General features: G+C 38.4%; 1 protein-coding gene across 4 annotated transcripts in view; it reads left to right on the forward strand.

The window, feature by feature from the left end:
* Nucleotides 1-13,859, forward strand: part of LOC146318157 (abl interactor 1-like) — a 38,132-nt gene that overhangs the window by 6,191 nt on the left and 18,082 nt on the right. For all 4 annotated transcript variants that reach the window (XM_084731722.1, XM_084731724.1, XM_084731723.1 and 1 more), the window contains exons 2-3: nucleotides 3,704-3,871; nucleotides 12,479-12,655. In XM_084731722.1, the coding sequence (XP_084587848.1) occupies nucleotides 3,704-3,871; nucleotides 12,479-12,655 (345 nt within the window). The remainder of the gene's footprint in view (nucleotides 1-3,703; nucleotides 3,872-12,478; nucleotides 12,656-13,859) is intronic.

The following is a 13,859-nucleotide window of genomic DNA, read 5'->3' on the forward strand; positions in this document are numbered from 1 at the left end:
ATTGTTTTAGTTTGCCAGTTAAACATTCAGTAAAGTGACTGAACTCCAACTCCAGAGTGTGTATTTTCAGAGGAGTGAGTTTTTGTTTTCAGGACACTGGACTATACTTTACATCGACACACAACTGACAGATATAAACAGCTGATTAACTGACAGTAGGCCTTAACCTCGATTGGTATTACCAGTTTAGGTTACTGCGCATATCTTGCACTCCTGTAGTGTTCCTGCAGCCTGCCTGAGCTTCCCTGAGTCTGGAGGACAGGTCAGGAGAGAAACACCTCACTTCACGATACATTTCAAAATATTTAATATATAGTCTATGGCTCAAACTCACTGTGTGGACTGCTATACTCATTTTTGCATGTCAAATGGCTACATATTGCTCCTTTAAATTGTACAATTACTATTATGTTATTACTACTTTGATAATTGATTAATTGGTTTGGATAGCATTTAAAGAAAACTTTTCAAATTTCTTTCCTCCTTAATCACAGTAAACTGAATATCTTGGGGATACTGACAATACAAGACATTTCAGGAAGTCATATTGGACTGTGGGAAACACTACTACTGCTACTACTACTACTACTAACACTATTAATCTACAATGAAAATATTCAGTTTACTGTTGAGAATAAATATTTGAGAAGCTGAAATCAGAGAATCTTTCTATTTTTCTGTAAAAAAGTTATTAAAAGTGATTAGTCGAATGCCTATAATTTAAATAGCTGAAAAGTAAAGTAAAACAACTAATTGTTGCATCTCTAGTTTTTTAAGTTAAACAGAGATAGTTTTTCTTTGTTACTAGAAAGGGGTGTTAGATAGAAGCCCATGAATCTACTTAATATTTCTCTGATGTTGACTTGACCCTGCCAAAATCCCCCCGTCAGCTCACATGTCACCCCTCTGACTCATGGCTGTTTCATCTGCGACTCACGAGGTTAATGATATTCTGGTGTCAGACCTGGTGTTCAGTGCGATATGTCACTCAGAAACAGCTTCATCTTAGGGCATTGTTAAGTTTAAGTCTGGTGCTTTAACAAAAAAGAAATTCTGAGCGGAGCCCTGACAAAAAGCCTTTTGTAAACTTAATATGAAACATAATATCTCAAAACAGGAGAGAGTTAGCGAGGGATCCATAATGAATAATGCGTATTAGGGAGATGTAGGCTGTTATTACCATGGGTTTTCTTCCATGCAGGATATTTTCAGACTTTTTTTAATTAGTTTGATACCGTTGGAAGTTGCAACCTCTCTTTAAATCCCAGCTCACACGTTTTCTTCTTCCCTCTCCCTCTCATTATTGCACTCTTGTAAAGATAACAGTGTGTATGCTATCGTCTTTGTCTGTTTTTGTATTTCTTTAAATCTTTGTGACTCATGAGAATAGCAAAATATAACTCTGCGAGGTGATTTAATAGTCTGTGCATGTCCATGGAAACATGTAGAAGTCAGAGTTTTCCAGGCTCAGGTATGAGGATGTATTCCAGTCTCGGTGATCATGCTGAGTTAGCCAGCAGTGTTTCCTCTTCTAATTCTGTGTTTCACAAACTGGCAACGAAAGATCTGCAGGTCCCGTCAGACATCTGCAACAGATATTGGCGGTGCTACAGGTGGTTTGCAAAGTAGCATGTGGGCAGGTGTTGTAAAGTGATGCTGTAGTGCAGGCTCTTAGCCTCCTGCTGCCACACACATGCACCAAATTGTAGTTTGGTAACAGCAGTAAATCATAGCTGATGTCTTTGTGGCGCTAATGCAGCATTTATGGGATTCTAGATTAGAGGTTTAAAAACAGTCAGAAAGTAATCATAATGACTGAACAGCTTAAGTTTCAGCATCAGATCAAACTCAGTGGGTATAAGCCTTTTCAAAGGAATGCTTTGACATTTTGAATGACACACCTATTCGGATTCTCTCTGAGAGTTAAATTGAAAGATCGATGATTAGTTCAGATTAGACACAAGGACAGGAAACAGGGAAACAGATGTATTTCAGCATTAAACTTCCTGTTAGACTGCAGCTTGGTGTTTTGACATTTCTGTTTTAGTACAGATTAAACAGGTAATTTAAGATAGTAAAGGAGCTTTAGAGATGCTGAAACAAACTACATTTTTAAAGAGAGAACCAGCTGAATTAATGCCAAGGTACATTTTAATTTTCTGGCCTATAGCTCCATACTTAATGCAAAGATATGAGAGTGATATTGATCTAAACATGGAACTCTTGGCAAGAAGAAGTATATTTCCTAAAATATCAATTTGCCTGTACATAGGCATCAAGCTATGACTCGAGAGTCATGAGTCAAAATTTCTAGATTAGCCTGTCAGTGTTTTGAATATTCAGAACAATTAATTGAAATATTATCACAATTGCAATATGGCCGAGTGCAATATCCAGATCACAGACGCTGTGTTTCTTTTTTTTTTTTTTTTTGATCAAGGAAAAATGTGTGAGAAAACAGCATTATAATGAAGCACTGAGTGCTGCAGAGATGCCCTGGCCCACAAATCTTGTTCTCCAGATGTGAGAAAATATGTTTGTGTGGTGCACAGTCCAACAGATGTCACATCATCATGGTTTTAATTTTTTTAAATTTTTTTAGTGAATATGAAAATTTCGATTGAAATGACTGAATGATTGAAATGATTTTTACCATATTGTGTAGCCCTACTTGAAGGTACATTATCGTGACTACAAGATGTCATTTCATTGCACAGTTCTGGGTGTTGTACAGTGATGTTAGTCATTCTTAAAGGACTTCGTCTTCTTCCTCCATGAGACTTCATAAGTAGGCCTGACTCAAGTCCTAATCTTTAAGTAGAAAGGGGGACCACTATGCTGAAGTGATTAGCCAGTTAATCTGTTAGTTGATTAGTTAATCAGTAGCTATTTTAATATTTAACCATAAATATTGACTTATATTTAAAGATAACATAGTAAAATAAAATGCATGATATATTTGCAGGTCATAGCTATAAAATGCCTGGTGAAGATGAGTCTTTTTTGCCTTCTGGGCCTTACTTTTCAACTCATGGTAGGCATTTGTCAGTTTTGATGAATTAATGTATGAAACAATAAAATTAATTGAATAATTTATATTCAAAGTAACTTCTAGTTGCAATTCAACTTCTAGTCTCCTTCAAAAGATTGGCATGTGTGACCGTATTGTCCCTGTTTTGTTTCCAAACTATAAATATGTCCATTCAGTCCCATCGCTATTTAAAGGCATCCAGAAACAGATGGTTTGCGCAGCCGGGTGGAGATTTGGGATCCTATGAAATGTCTTGGCATTCCTGCTCACTGGGCTCAACTCCCACCATGCACCTGTCCCATGATGTCCATCTGAGTTATTCGGAAGTTATTGTTGTCCATTTCCAGGCTACTTTGCATCCACAAAGTCATTCCCTCTGAGAATCCTAAACTCTTGTTCACTTCAGGTCTTCATGGGGCTTTGCAGTTTAAATCTGCTGAGAACAAACGATCCTGTCAAATACGGTTCCCTGCCCTCTCACTCACCGCTCACACAGCTGATAGCAGAGTAACAATGAGAGTGCAACATTTCCTCTTGATTTTTCTGGAGCTTCTACCTTACTTCCCCCTGCCAGCTTCTCCATTTTTTCCACCCACACATCCTTCCACTGATTTTTTTTTTCCTGACTTGTGTTTTCTCTCCCCCTCTGTCCTTCTTTCCCCTTTCTGCCAGGCTCAAGACAAGAAGAAGGCCCTGGAGGAGACCAAGGCCTACACCACCCAGTCTCTGGCCAGCGTGGCCTACCAGATCAATGCCTTAGCCAACAATGTGCTGCAGCTGCTGGACATCCAGGCCTCGCAACTACGACGCATGGAGTCCTCCATCAACCACATCTCCCAGGTACACACTACAGCCTTGGAATATACAAATACACATACTATATGCATGAATAAATTAAATTTCTGTAAATGCATACTGGATTAAGAGTCTTTATTTGCCTCATCTAAAGAGAGAACAAAGCTTTTATTTGAAACAGGCCTGTATTAGGCAGACGCCTATTTCTATTTGCTTCTGTTTTAGAAGTTTATAGATCACATTTTTGCAAGATGTTTCCCTGTTTTCTGATCCTCTCCTGTTTTAATTTGCTGTGATGTTAATACAAACTCAAAACAACTTCCACATTTACCTTTTGTCTCAATAAATCCAGGATGATATATGTTTCCTCAGCAGTCACGTCATACTCACCACCAGTTTCTCATTGTCAAAATATTTTGTTACAGATACCTTTGATTTCCATACTGGTTCTGAAACGATACTTTTTTCAATACCAAAGGTATAAAATCCATTTCAACAAAAACAAAAATACATTAAACATTACAAAGCAATTATTCTCTCCAAAAGAGGAAGCTGTTCAAAGACCTGGAAACAGCTGCAGAAACAGTGTTTTTGCTCTGCAGACTTTACTCAAACTGTCAAAAAGAACATTCTTCTTCATCTGAAAAAGAAGAAGAAGGAGGAGAAGAGGAGAATGACTGTGTAGGTGACGTCTGTGTTACTGGGAAATAGCAGAAATGGCAGAGTGAGACTTCTAAAGAGCAGCTAGCCTGGGTTTTACTGTCAACGTAAGCTGTTTTTCTGCTTTGACCTGTCACTCTTTAAGCAACACCACATTTGCTGTCGGAAATGCTCTCTGCCTCGGCTCAAGGTTATCCATCCCTGTGTTTGCAAACAAACATTTAGGTGAACAGGTTAGCTGCACTGGCTAGCTAATAAGCTGCACTCGCAGATTAATGGCTAGCAGTACAAAAATGATCAAAAAAGGATCCCTGCCTCTGTTTCGTTTTTTTCCTGCATGTTTCTACAACATGTAATATTAGATAGCCAATCAGCAGTATTATAAGATCTTGGTAAAAACTTGCTCGCTGATGCTGAAGAGATTTATTCCTTAGGTATTAAAACTTAAGTTAAGTTAAGTGATGCTTCCTGCGCGGTTATTTCAGATTGATAGCTGTCATAATTATTCTCTTACAGGAGGCCTTTCAGTGTAAAACGTGTGCAGAAAGGAGCTTCACTGACGTTCTCTAAATAGACTGCAAAAATGACAAAGTGGAAGCGATTGGAATAAATTAGTGAATGAACACAGCATATCTGTCAAAAAAAAAGAAACCCAGAGCAGCGGTGCAGTGAGTTTGACGTAACTCTGTTGTGCTGATGGAATTGGTGCTGTGGAAATGTATTATCCTGAATTTGACGTGGCCTTTATTAGTGACCTTAATACTGGCAATATTCCGAACTGTTGCTGTCTTCCTGCGGAGGAATATTCGTGTATCAAGGTGTAGTTTAAGGGGTTTCCATCTGAAGATTAAACTTTTCAAGTCCAATTAAGTCCAAACCTGCTGTTAATATTTTGTGTCATAGCATCAAAGTGCACCATGACACATTTGCACGTTATGCAGACAGACAGATATGTCAGGGGCATGGATCATGCTGGAGCTGCCAAACCTCCACAGCCCCTCTTCAGTCCCTCCTGCTTCATCAGCAGTCTTCTCTCTATCTCTCTGTGCGCTTCATGCGGCCACCCTGCCTGTCAGCCAGTGAATGTCCCCCCCCCGTCCCCTCCCTGTGTGCTTCATTAAGCCTGTCAGGGATGAAATGAAATCCTGACGCCAGCTCTTTCGCCTGGTTAGCATTTTCAGCTCCTGCTTTACTCCACAGGCTGCAGGATGGAGTATAGTTAGGTGCAGTCTAATGACAAGCAACGAAAGTCTTTTATTGATCCTTTAAAGATGGTTAGTAGTGCTTCATGGACTGTATTTCTGCTTCTATTACAATAGCGCTGTGGGGCCTTATAACCACACTGATGCATACAGTTGACAGAAAACCAGCACAGTCAGTGTGGTCACTTCACTGTAGGTGGTATGTTTGTCTCTAACAGTCAATCAGTGAGGAGACATACATCATCTAATGTCTGTCCATCATGTTCCAAATAGTTTTTTCACAGCAGCTATTTTGACTTGTCATGGCGGGAAAAGCAAAGGTGTCATTAATAACAACATTCACAATGGCACCATTCTACCTTGTATATGAGAGTATCAGTGAGGCCAAGCCAGTGAGCCAGTATGCACAATACTAGAGCACCTGAACAGGAGCAGCTAACTGAAGTAGAGCCACAACGATCAATCAAATAATCAATTATTAATCAATCATAAAATGAATGATAACTGATTAATAATTTAACTGAGTGTTTTTTTTAGGAGAAATAGTCGAAATTCTCTGATTCTAGCTTCTGTTTCTTACTTAGATTGAAATATTCTCTGGTTTCCTTCTGGTTTTCTGATGAAGTCATCTTAGATTTTGGAAACACTGAACAACATTCTTCACCATTTTTCATTCATTTTATGAACAAAACAACTGATTGATTAATCAAGAAAACGATCAGCAGATTAGTAGATAATGAAAAGTCATCACCAGACAGATTCGAAAAATAGGTCCAGCTTTTTTTTTTTTTTTTTTTTTTACCTATTTTTCAAGTGACATGATTGTGACGGGATTAATTAGTCAATTATTTCAGAAAATGATCGTTAAATTGGCAATGAAAATAATTGATAGTTACAGCCTGCATTCAGCCAAACTGAATGCAGCCATCATTAAAGATATTAACTATAGAAGAGGTCACTCAGTAGAGGGCAGACCTCTGCCAAGCAACCCAAAATTAATGTTTTGATGTAACCAATTCATAATCAGCAACATTTTTGATTAACTGTAATTTAAATGCAGATTTTTTTGAAAGATACTGTAATGGATTACAATTACATTTATTTTGTAAATGGATTACTGTAATGTGACTATTTTTTAATGCAGTTGCAATAACAATCGGTTTAGAAATTCCACCTACTTTGAGGGGGTACTATCTGTAGTGAAACTGTAAAAAGTACCTGATACCAAAAGTGAGTGTAGCCGAGTGATACCATGTAGTGGAAACACAACTATTGTTAACTCAACTGCTGTGTCCAAATCAACCATATAAAACATATAAAACACATATAAAATGAGTTCTGTTCATGTCCTTCAAAGTAGTTGTCACCAAGTAGGCACAAATGGGAAGAACAAGATATAGAGAAAAGTTCATTTACTCTTACATGCATCTCATGCAAGTGTATCCTCAGTGCTTTGATTCATTATTCTAGTCGTGATGTGTGCAAGAAATAAAATTTCAACTTGCTTGGTGTGCCAAGTATTTTCCTGGCTCAGGTTGTGCAAATGCACGACTTGAAAGAGTTAAAATGGGATTAGAGAGAGAAGGTAGCCAAACATTGCTGCCAAATCCGAGTCCCATCTCTGTAGGATTTAAAAGCCCACAGCAGAGGAGGCAAAATTGTACAAGACATGCTACTAGCTAAATGCAAAACAACAGCACGTTTAATCAAAGCAGAGCTGCTGCAAGCCACTTCTCCTCAGTGTGTGTATCACTTAAGTTAAATGTTTGCACCTAAATATGTATATGCATTCAGTTCAATAGTTCAACAATAGTGCTGGAATTCTGTTGCGATCCAAAACATAAAGGAGCTTCCCATGAGTCTCTTTGCTCTTTTCCATTTCCTTGAGTCCTGCCGTTTGCTCTCTGACTCATCTGCTCTTTTGTTCTCTGAAGTTGTCATCAGTGCACCTTAGAATTTCTAATTTCAATATGAAACCTTGAAAAATACAGATATTCAATACCATTTTTGATAACACAAAGAAAAAAGGGACTCAACATTCAGGGTGTAAAATTTTTGGATTTTTAGTTAAATGTGGATATAATGAGGCTATAATATAACAATGGATATAACAAATGAGATGAGTGAAGAAGTGAGAGGAGGCAGGATCATATAGGCACTGTAGCGGTGTGTGTCAACTCACTGTCGAAGGGAAAAAAGTGACAAAAGTGTATCTGGTACTAGAGTGTTGATAGTATGAGAGAAAGAAGGAAAGCATTTAAAATATGCAGGACTGACATTTATCAATATATTGATATTTTTACAACACTAAACGTAATACACGGAAGTTTTAGGACAACCAATCAGAACACAGGGGAGTTTTATAATAGTCATTCACATTATAGGGGGCTTTTGCAACAGCAAATGACAACAGGGATTTTACATCTGCCAATTGTAGCATAGGTGCTTTTTTAAATAAGCAATAGCAGCACTGGGGTTTTCCAAGAGTCAATCACAACACGGGGAAGTTTTACTACAGCCAATTGCATTACAAGGGGGTTTTACAAAAGCCAATCACAACACAAGGGCATTGTTCAACAGATTTTATTACCTCCACGATGAGTTTTTTTTTTTTTCACGGTGGAACATAAAATATTAAATATAGATTTTAAGTAAATTAAGTACATTTTTGATACCACCTTGAAAAACATTTCTTGACATTGAGGGAATAAAATTTTAGATTTTTATTTAAAGCTATAATGAAGTTATAACATGACAATGGATTTAGCAAATGAGATGAGGGATGAAAAGCGGGCAGCACCAAGTGAGAGGAGGCAGGCACTGCAGTGGTGTGTGTCAACGAGCTGCTGAAAAGAAAATAAAGCGAGAAAGTGCATCTGGTACTTAAGTATTGATCGTACAAAAAAAGTGTTGAAAGCATTTCAGATATTCATCTTTGATATTTATTGATATATCAATGTTTTTGGAACTCTAGCGTGTCTCCATTTCATTCTTTTTATTCAGATCATCCAAAGTGCAAAATGTGCCTGGAATCACATCAGAGTGTAAATTCAAAAACTGTTAACAACACAACACAACAACAGTGAGAATTCAATCATAACTCTGGAATATTTTGTCCATGTAGAATTGTCAGTATTTGCAGTCTTGTTACCAACCCATCTATGAGATCATTTATGTATGAAATTACACATCTGCTGAACATGCCTTGGAATCTCAATACAGACTACATCATATTTTCCTCTTGCCAATAACACTTCAACAAGAGTTTAAAAAAATGTACAGCTTCTTCTCCTGCATTGCAGAGACTAATCATTTGCTAAAACACAGATTTATTAGGCTGAAAATACTGTATATCTCCAGCAGCGAAAATCACAGCTGGAGCATCTGCTCTCAGAAGCACACTGCAGAGGCTGACCAGACAGCCAGATGTTTATTAGAGTAAAGAGATTACGAAAGAAAATGAGATTGAGATAGAGCGCAGGAAGGGCAGACAGAGGTCTGTCGTCAGTGATTAGGTAACAGTTATTATGTGTAGATGTTACAAAAAGATTACCTCAGGAAGATAACTTCCTTTTGAGCAATGGGCGTGTAAAGGAAACACTGAAATGAAGCTGGCATTTACAGCTGTGGGCCATTCTTGTTGCACTGCTGCTTCAATTTTGATGCTTCTTTAATGGTATTATTTTATATACAAATGATGAACAGTGGCGGCATTTGTTGTAGGGCTGAGCAATAATGCTATGAGACTAGATATTTATAGATTTTGGATATTGGTATTTGGTGATGTGGTATAGGTGTTGTCTTTTCCTGATTATAATGGCTGCATTACAGTAAAGTGATGTATTATTCTGAACTTTGAACCAGACTGTTGTAGCTGTTCTGTTATTTGGATTTACTCAAGGAGGGTCAGCTTTGGAAGGGAGGCATGCCAGAAGAGTTTGGAAACCACTGTTCGATGATATCATCATGTTTGCTTTATTTGAAAATATACAGTATTTTATTTCGAAAGAAAATGCATTTATCAAGTTACACATTGCAGAACAGCCTAAAAATATCAAGAGATTATTTATAAGTCATCGAGCTCTACTTTATTTTTTGGTAAAGGTGGTTTAAATCTAAAGATTTTCTTAGCATGTATCCCATCACCACTTTACTTTCTTCTTCCATTTCTTTTTGATTGTGACAGCCCACCAGAATCAAATTCTAATTTTACATGCATCTCTGTCTGTGCCTTTCTGTCCCTCTGTTGTTCTCACTTTCTCTAATCTACACTCCCAACTGTACTTGCCTATAACTGGCAGGAAATAGGCGGGCCCTTTTTTCTTGCTTCCCAGCTGAAGCTGGGTGCGTCGCTTCAGTTTCCTCTCCTAAAAAAAGAGCCCTGCGTGTTTTCTATATATATCTCTCACACGCGGCACGCCGACTTCATGTTAGACACAGGGAGAGGTTTTCACAGAAGGAGGAAGCGGCAGTTGCTGGTCAACTTCGCAACACCTATCAGACTCTCAATCTCTCAGATGGACTCTTCTTCGCTTGCGCCAGAGAGGTGGTGCCGGCGGTGGAGCTGTCGGGTTGACTGGATGAGATGTCTGAGTGGTGATTGATGCGTGACCCCGTTGCTGTGTGGGTCTCGCTCACACGCGAGCACACATCTACTTACAGAACATGCACTCACTCACAATCAAGTATGCACCAATGTAAAGAGAGGTACAGTAATTACTGATGTCTCACACAAACCTTAAAAACACCTCGTGTCAGAGATGAAGTCGCACGTCTTCCCTCCTGCTTTCGCTCAGATACTCCTCCCTTCATCCCTCACTCTCTCCAACTTCATCTATCATTCATAAATTGAAGGCCAGTCCGTAAAACGCCTGCTGTGAATGGGTGCTGTGAGCGATGATGACTGTAATCGCAGAGGGGATGGAGGTCACTGGTATTTCCAATCACTCCTGGTGCGAGGGCTTAAAAGGGGAGCTTCGTTAAATGGGCCCCAGGGTGTAGGCCAATAGAGCAGAATAGTGGGTCAGTAGGAGTTCAAAGGCTGAGCCCAGACTGTGTGTCCAAGCAGTGGGAGGTCTGGCGATTTAAAAACCACAGAGGAATAAATGAGGCGAAGGAAAAAAACAACAAAAAAACATTATGATCTTTTTTATGTAACATATGTATATAATTTTATATGAATATATTAAATAATTAGATCTGCATTGTGCTGTTTTTTCTGTTAATTTGATGTCACACAACTTAGCCTAAAAGGGTCAAGATATGATAAAATTCTTGACTGAATTTTAGGGTATAGCAGGTATTAAATATAGATTTGTTGTGCTCAGGCAAACCAAATTTTGCTTGTGCACAGCAATTGTTGCTGAAAATTCTCTAATGAAAGCTGGCATGTAATAATAACAAAGCCAGGATATATATATGTATATATTGCAATATTAAAACACATAAAATGGCAACTAGAAAATATGTAAATCTGATATGTCCAACATTGCTTCTTAAGAGAAATATCATTACTCCTTTCAACTTAGACTGCTTCAGTTTCCCTTCTTTAAGAAAATAAAAGTAGCCAGCTAAGACCAAAGCATATACAGAAAACTGGCATTTATTGTCTTTGGAAATATTTTCATTATGTATGTTTAATTGCTAAACAGAAACAATGCAGCAGTCAGTAGCAGTCCGATTATATAATAAACTAAAAATAATAAAATAAGGTAATTAACCATGTAATATCATGGCAGATATCGTCAGCATTTGGTATGATATTGCAACATTTTTTGTTTTGTCATTTTTCAGTATTTCAATGCATTGTTACATCCTGAGTCTCAAAGTAAATATACTTAAAAAAATTTAGAGTAAAAAGGCTGAATTAAATAATTAATACAGTAATACTAATAAATAGTAAATATAAATAAATACATATTTATACAAATAGGGATGCACACTATAGTAAAAAAAAAAGGCATATTGCCATTAATTTGACTGAAATTGCACTTGGCGATATGTTATACCATTTGTTGAAATTATATTTTTTTGCATCACAGTTTGTTTTCTTTTATATAGAGAACAAGATTTTTAGACCAGGGCCTCTCTGCAGCACTACAGTACTTCATTATGATGCTGTTGTCTCTCATATTGCGATTTGGTCCTTGTTCTGCAGTCTGGATATTGCACTTGGCCATATTGTGATATCAGTAGTATTGCAATTAATAGTGCAGCCTTAATAATAAATATTCTCAAATAAAAAACAATAAGGACATGAAACTATAAAAAAGGATGAGGCCTCAAACAGAGCCCTGAGTTACCCCACATGCGATACATCAAACATGACCATGCTGTTCCTGCTGTAAACATGTAAAACACTTTAAGATTTCAAAAAAATGAAACCCTGTGCTGTGCTGTTGTAGTGCTAAGCTGGTGTTATGAAACTGAGCACTTCTTGAAGGTGTTTTACATTAAAAGCCCTCAAGGGAAGGGAGGGAGGTGATTATGCCCCCTGAGCTCCTGAGATGCTTTTAACGTGAAACAGATGGGGGAAATGTCAGGTTTGCATTAAAAGCAAATTACTGTAACAGGCACCAGGGAGGCCTTTTAGTAAAATATGATCCAATCTCTTTATGGGGGAAATTAGAAATCATGCTTGTCTCTAATAATAACCTGTCTAACATAAAGGCAAGTCTTGAGTCAAAGTGAATATATTTTGAATATTTTAAGTATATGCAATAAGAGAAGTAAACCCTGAAAGTCTGTTGTACCCTCCACTCATGTCCTCCTTCATTTCTCCCTCTTGCAGACGGTGGATATTCACAAGGAGAAGGTGGCGCGTCGAGAGATCGGCATCCTGACAACAAATAAAAACACCTCTCGCACCCACAAGATCATCGCCCCAGGCAACATGGAGCGGCCGGTGCGCTACATTCGAAAGCCCATCGACTACACGCTGCTGGATGATGTGGGACATGGCGTCAAAGTAAGACAGATTTTGGTCATTACATCAAAATTATTTCATCATAGTTTGTTTCAGTGTAAACAAAACAGACTTAAGTGGCTGCAAACAGACTTCTCAGCACATTTATTTACTCATACCAAGAGTTTCCTAGTTCCTGTTCACTTTTCAGCTACTGGCTTTCAAAAAACACTTCTACACTATTCAAGCTGCACAGACAGACTGTTGCAGCTAAACCCCAAAGTCATTACCTTGATATGTTGTCTTGATTTCCAGTGTTAATCAATTTTGTTAGACAGGAAAACATGTACTCCGTCGAGTTCACACCTGGCACCTTCATGTGAAGTGACCGCCTGCTTTCATAATTCACTTGCACACATCCACTCACACTGCAGGCCGATCAATACCCTGGCCTTTTAGTTAATTAAGTACAGAAACACGAAACGTAACACACACACTCGTCCAAGAATCAGATGCTAAGTTGGTAGCTGACTGTGGCTTAAAAGTTTTTGCTTGTCAGAGGTTTTGTTCATGCTCAGTAACAACTCACTTAGCAAGAAGTTAATTGAAAAGTATGTGTTTGCGTGTTTGTGTGCGTGTGTAGCATTCAGAGTGTGAGCAAGAGAGAGACAGCTTGGCCAAGTACTGCTCAAACCATCACATCCCCTACTGAATTGTGGGAAAATATTCTTTCAACCCCTTTTTCCGGCTCATTCTTGAATTTTTTATTCCCTCTCCACATGATCCATCCGCCGTCTCCTCTGCCCTCCTCTTCTTTTTCCTCTTATATGAAACACTCTGTATGTTTTTGCGTGTGCACACAGTTACGCGCATTGATTGCTGGTGTCACACATTTCTGCAGTGTGTTTGAGTCGGCCTCTTCATCCCCGTCTGTCTCTGTTGAGATAGTGGCTGTCCGCTGATTTTCAAACATTCGTTGATTCAAATTCAAAAGCCAGTGTTTCCTCCTCTGAGAGCTGGCTCACACTGAGACAGATTTGGCATGGCCCCCTATGCAAATGAAGCATCATTCACAGATGCTGTGAATGATGGATCTCTGCAGAAATCAGTGCAGATCAGTGTAGACGCTAGAAAATGTGTGACCGTTTTTTTCCTTTTCAAATATACCTGCATAGAAAACAGCAGTCTGTGCTGCCAGCACTTGAAAGCATGACTCAGACATCTTTAAAATGACTCATTTTGGGAGTCAACATTTGGAGAGCACCTT

Source organism: Lutjanus erythropterus, chromosome 12 (assembly GCF_056507025.1).
Source record: "Lutjanus erythropterus isolate fLutEry1 chromosome 12, fLutEry1.hap2, whole genome shotgun sequence".
Classification (NCBI taxonomy): domain Eukaryota; kingdom Metazoa; phylum Chordata; class Actinopteri; order Lutjaniformes; family Lutjanidae; genus Lutjanus; species Lutjanus erythropterus.